Here is a 6,120-nt window from a genome sequence, read left to right as displayed (position 1 = left end):
GGAACATCTTGCACTAAACAACATCACCCAAGACTCCATCCAAGCTGGCCTTGAACACTGCCAGGGATGGGGCAGCCACAGCTTCACTGGGCACCCTGTGCCAGCGCCTCAGCACCCTCACAAGGAAGAACTTGTGCCTTATCTCCAACCTGAACTTCCCCTGTTTCAGTTTGAACCCATCAGCCCTTGTCCTATCACTACAGTTCCTAGTGGAGGGTCCCTCTCCAGCATCCATTTAGGACCCCTTCAGACACTGGAAGCTGCTCTGAGGTCTCCATCAGCTTCTCCAGTCTGAACAGCCCCAATGTTCTCAGCCTGGCTCCATACAGGAGCTGCTCCAGCCCCTGAGCATCCTCGTGGCCTCCTCTGGACTTGCCCCAACAGCTCCATGTCCTTATGCTGAGGCTCCTTCCCACGTGGATGAGACCTCACTGTTCTCTCCTTAGACATGAGCCAGCGAGTGGGGTCTCTTCTGGAGGAGGAGCTGGGGGCTGCAGTGTCTGTGCTACGTAGCTGCTCCACTCACTGTTGGGGTATCCCATTGCCATTGGAGCAAAGCCTCTATTTCTCTCTCCTTTTCCCCTCCTGTCTTCTCTTCTCACTGAGGGGCTTCACCCCATCCGTTGCTTCCCTTGTTGCACACACACTATAGACAGACAGCAAAGCTCCATGATGCGGTTCCAGCAGGTTCGTAACCACTGACATGGAGGATGCCTGTCTTTGGGCAGCCCCTCCATCCTGCTCCTCTCCACCTCCATCCCAAAGGGAAACGCGCGGTCCATCCCACCAGGGTTAACCGGACCCCCGGTAACCCTGCCAGGCCTTGCCGGCGCAGCAGGGCCTGCAGGGCCTTACCGGGAGGGCCGGCGGGCTCCGATCCGCGGCTGCCCCCTCTCCAGGGAATGTTTTTCCTTTCTGGAAAAGCGGAAATAAAAGAATAAGAAATAGTGAAAATTTAAATTTAAAAGGAGGGAGAAAAAGAAACACCGCCCGCACGTCTCCATGGTAACAGCCTCGCGTTGCCACGGGAACGGCCCATGCCTTCCGGCGGCGGCCGGAAGAAGGGTGGTGCGCGGAAGCATGGCCCCTCGGTGGGCTCCGGCTCCGGTCCCGGCCGCCGCTGCCCTCACGTTGCTGCTGTCGCTCGGTGCCTCCGCGCCCGGGCTGCTGCGGGGAGCTCCCACTGCCCGCTCCGCTGCCGTGCTGCGGCCCGCGGTCCTGCGCGCCGGGGAAGGTGAGAGGGGGCTCCTCCATGGTCCCACCTTCGGTCTCCCATTCCAGGCCTTCCCTAGGTCCCCGCACCGAGCCTTTGCTTCCCTTCTCTCCGGGCCTCCCTGAACAGAACCCCTGGGTCGGGGGGTCCAGCACTGAGCCCCTCGGTCTGCCCTCCTCACCCCCTGTTTCTGAGCACTTCCTCAAGTCCCTCACCCAGCCTGCTGCTCCCTCCATGGCTTCCCCATGACTCGCACCGTGCCCCTTTCTTCCCTGCCCCAGGCCCTTCTCCTCACCTACAGCTTGCTGGGCACCCATCTCAGCTCCCCAATATCAGACTGCTTTCCCCTCGGCCCTATCTCTGTGACACTGTGCAGTGTGGGTACACTGCTAGGAGCTGGAGGGGTTTGCTTTCCTCAGTTTGCTTCCCTGTGCTATTCCCAGACAGATTTTTTTCACTCTTTTAATTCCTATGCTCTTGCTTGCCCCCAGGGAGTGATCTCTTTTAGCAGTGCAGTGCTCTGAGCTGATGGGTGAATTCTCCCATCTCATCTGATGTGTCCAAAGGGTGTAGTTGGGTTGCACCGGGTTGTACTCACAACTGCTGTTTTGCTGACTGTGGGACTGAGGGAGAACTCTCTGGCTGCATCCTCACTGGGTGCCCAGGAGAAGAGCTAACCTGAGGTTACTTCTGGTAACTTCCAGGCATTTTTTGGTGAGAAATCCAGCCTCCTGGCAGTTTAAGTAGTGTTCATCCTTTAAGCAAAGTCCCAGTTACAACACCAGTCGTTTTTATGTCTCCTGCCTTCTCCTTTAATGAGACTGAAATTTACCACAGATACTGTTTCTTTTTTCCAGGCAACTTCCCAGGAAGCAGCAGGAGTCAGTCCCTATGTCTGTGATACCCAAGATAGCAGTTATTTTAACTGATGATTTATGCCTGGTTTTAAAGCCCTCAAGTTCTCTTCTACACCAGGATAGAAATGAAAGCCATTAATCCTTGTAGGCTCACTCTCCCTCTTGCTCAAGTGTGTCATTGTAGTGGTTGTAAAGAAATGCACTGCTGCCTGTGCCTTTCTAAAGTGCTGGTGTGCTCAGTTTACAGGTTGATTACCTACATCTTCGTCTACGAAGACCTGATATCCCTGACCTGCGGTGCCATTATCATCTGGTATTTTGCTGGCAGCTTTGAGAAGAACGTGGGCACTGTGAAGCACTGCTTCTTCACTGTCACCTTTGCTGTCCTCTCTGCCCTCCTCTACCTCTTACTTGAGCCCATTGTCTCGAGGGTGTCAGAGGTGGAAGATGCCAAAGGATTCATGCCAGTAGCTTTTGCTATGCTGGGTGTCTCCACCACCCGCTCACGGATGAAAAGGACTCTCTTTTTTGGGGTTAGAGTCCCAGTGGTGCTGGTGCCATGGTGTATGCTCTGCATTGCATGGTTTATCCCTCATTCTTGTCTCTTGAGTAACCTGTGTGGGCTCTTAGCTGGGGAAGCCTGTATCCTTTCCAAGTGTGAAGCCCTGAACCAGAGTGGGATCACTGGCTCAGGAGGGGGAGGACATCCTGCGGTTCTTACTGCCAAGATTCACTGGCTTTATGGTGTTTCCTGGGCTCTTGCTCTGCATTAAACTATCACTGGCTTTGCTGGTCCTCATCCCACCCAGTTCTGCATTTGGTTTTTGCCTCGTGCTTCCACTTCCCTGTGGCTCTGGTGCATGCAGAGAACACAGAGCAGAGAAGGCTCTGGGTAGAACTGGGAGGATTCTCCAAGGGAAAGTGGTTCATGGCCAGAGGGGGATTGCATATGACTGTGTTAGGAAGAAGTGGGCTTTTTCTGTGGTCCTCCTTAACATGCTGCTGACTTCAGATGGGCTTGGCTACTCTTTCTGCTTGGATTTTCCAGAGTCCGTGGGCTCTAAGCTGGACCGGGTGTTCCCTTTCAGTCTGCTAAAGAGGATACCAGGGCTGAAATATATCCCAGGGTCCTCAGCAGAGAGAAAAGCCTTCGAAAGCAGCAAGTAAGTACAGGAGTTCCTGTGAAAGATCTTATGATAGAGGGGAAATTTGAAGCCTAAGTAGAGGCATTAAGTTGCCTTTAAGAGCTGTATTGTGCTTGTTGTGTTCATGTATTAGGTGTTAGGAGGAACATACTGATGTTACACTGCTGGCCTGGGGTTACTGTGACGAATACATTATCCCACATTAATTCAACCAGGTCTTTCAGTGAAAGCTAAATTGAAGTGATCTACCTCTCACCTGCTGCAAGGGCAGTGTGTGCACGTGCAGAGGTGTTGCAGCTGGGCTGACCTGAAAGTTAAGTTGTGCAGTTCTGCCCCAACATTAGGATTTACAGTGGGAGCTGTATGGCTCCCTCACGCATGATCTTTATCTTTCTTTGCCCCACCTCTCCTCCCAGGAATGCTGCAAGGTGAGTTGTGTCCAAACCTCTGCAAGAGCAGAACGTTATAAATTGAAGATGTCATGAAGTTCAGTGTAAGCTTTTCAATGCATTGTTTCAGTGTCAAAGCAAGATTGCATTAGCAAAAACAAACCTTGGGGCCTGCGTCTGACGTTCAGGAATGGTTTTAGGTTTGGGTGGATCACAAACCATGAGAACACCCTTGTATTCTAAAACAGGTTGGAAATGTAGGTCAATTTTTCCCTATTCTAAGATGTGATTTCAGCTTTCTATTAAAGGTTAAACTCTACATATTGTTTAAGCCATCAGCTCACTGTAAAGCTTTGTGATGGAAACATTCCCAAGTGTTTGCATCTGCCCTCAGCTGTGGGGAAACCATAAAACAAACCCTTGCCTGCAGCAGGAGGGTACCCCAGATCCATTGGGGCACTCAGACATGTGAGCGCTTGCAGGGGAGGCCAGGCAGATCCAGCAGCATTTGTGGTTTCAGTCTTTGCCTTCTGTGCAAGGGCTGCTTTTGGGAGGAGGGACTGTCTCGCTGCTGCGCTGTGTCTGCATCAGTCTCACGCTTCTGCTGATGACTATTGCACACAGCACCTCAGCCCTGTGTCTAAACCTGCTTGCCTCAGGTGAGATGACATAAATAGACTGTTCTGCCTCGAAGGTATTTACATAAACATTTACATTCAAGCAGGGTGTGGGAAGGTGTTTCTAGGATCTTTCCATTCCTGCAGCTGAATTTGCATGTCTCTGTGTCTTAGACACAAGTTCTATATGTGTGTCTGGGGATTAATTTGTATTAGGTTGATTCTTATTCCCAAGAAAAAGCTCTTGATGGCTTTTTGTTGGGTTTTTCTCTTTAAATTGTCCTAAGACTTCAGGTATCAACTTGCCACCAGACAGGAGACACTTCCAGGAGGTCCAGGCTTTGGCATCACAATAAAAATAACCCCAAACCAAACCCACACCTCATATAAAATAAAATCCAAGCCCCAAACCCCCAGCATGAGCCACTCTTTTATTCTTTCTGGGAATCTGGCAGTCATGTTCTTCATGAGTATTGTCTTGATTCAGTGCTGAGCGTGAGCTGAGCAGTACTCCTGAAGTCCCAGAGGCTTTGGCTTCCAGGCAGCTTGCCTCTCTTGATACTTCCATTGGGATGAGTCATGCCTGCTGTTGGCAAAGGCTGTTTCTAGGCCTTGCTTCTGAATGATTAATTTTACATATAACTCTCTCTTCCTTCCCTTTTCACTCTATACCCTGGTCTGTTACTCGCACCAAAGGCCTTTATGGCTTCTTGATAAATAACACTTGGCAGCTGTTGCTTCTCCTGATTAATAACTGAGCAGATGTGTTGTTCAGTGGAAGGCAGGGAGGATGTGTATGCTAATCTTCAAGCACGTTGCAGTTTGGCTTGAGTATTCCTTGCACAGAGACCAAGAATCTAGCTCTTTCAGTGGGTGTGGAATTGCTGTGGGTTGGAAGTGGGAACATCTGTCCTGGGAGGCCAGTAAACCTGTTTTTACTTGAGTGCTGATTATAATTAGAGCTTCTCCTGTAATGAATCCCTCTGATGGATTGCAGTGACCTTTCTAAGCACTGGTCAGGAGGAAATCTGCCCTCGGGGCAATTCTGAACACACTGTAACCTTCTGTTTTCTTCCTTTCCAGGATTAACCCTTCACCAGGCACTTACCCCACCCAAAGCTACTACTGCTCTTCACCTCCAGCTTTTCCTGCTTTCCAGATGCAGCATCCCAGTGTTCAGAGCCAGGGGTTTCAGCACAGCTGTGCTCCAGGATGTGGTGAGGGATCTCAGCACAGCCATGCTGCAGGACACAGCCTCATGTCTTCCTCCTACCAAGCCGGAGGTGCCTTTGAAGAGTGCTACATGCAGTCTCACACGGAAGCCTCGCCTGGACAGTGCTGCCAGTTCTCCCCTTCACCACACATATGCCTGACTGACCCACGGACACTTGCAGGCCTGGTGCCCCTGGCTAGTGTTCAGCAAGCACTGGGGTATCCAGCACCCACAGGGGCTCCTGTTCCAACTGAACTTTCAAGAGTCCAGGTATACTGATCCTCTAGAAAGCAGCAGGACTCTTGTGCCATGCAGGACCATTGTGTAGCAGTGCACTGCTGGCATCTTTTCTGTATCTGGGGTGACTGTGGAAAGGGCTGGTAGGTCCAACATAGACCATTCCCCTGCTCCCTGGCCCGGGAGGCGTTATTATATTTCTTTCATAATTATTTTTTTAACTCTTTTGGATATTGCTGGGGGTGGGACTCATTTCTGCTTCTCATCCTTTTGGAGTCTTGTTTTCATTGCTGTATTTAGCAGATTTAGCAGCTGCCTTTTTCCATGCTTCCACTCGAGCTGTAGTGCATCAGCTCCCTGACTCAAGGTAGGAACCCAATTGTCAAAACACTGGACTAATCTGGGGTTTAACTAGGCTGCAGTGTTAGGATGTGCTCCATCTTTTAGCC

The 6,120-nt window shown here is 50.8% G+C and overlaps 1 protein-coding gene across 1 annotated transcript; it reads left to right on the top strand.

The window, feature by feature from the left end:
* Window positions 1–1,017: 1,017 nt before the first annotated feature.
* Window positions 1,018–5,713, top strand: RHBDD2 (rhomboid domain containing 2; the record flags this gene model as incomplete). The annotated part of the gene is made up of 4 exons (XM_080629991.1): window positions 1,018–1,234; window positions 2,311–2,712; window positions 3,083–3,233; window positions 5,305–5,713. Exons 1-4 carry the CDS (start codon window positions 1,081–1,083, stop codon window positions 5,711–5,713), a joined length of 1,116 nt encoding a protein of 371 aa, XP_080486117.1. The 5' UTR covers window positions 1,018–1,080.
* Window positions 5,714–6,120: the final 407 nt, after the last annotated feature.

The sequence above is a fragment of the Psittacula echo genome (genome assembly GCF_963264785.1).
Source record: "Psittacula echo genome assembly, chromosome: 15".
In the NCBI taxonomy this organism is placed as follows: Eukaryota; Metazoa; Chordata; class Aves; order Psittaciformes; family Psittacidae; genus Psittacula; species Psittacula echo.
This window is presented reverse-complemented; position numbering and strand designations above follow the sequence as displayed.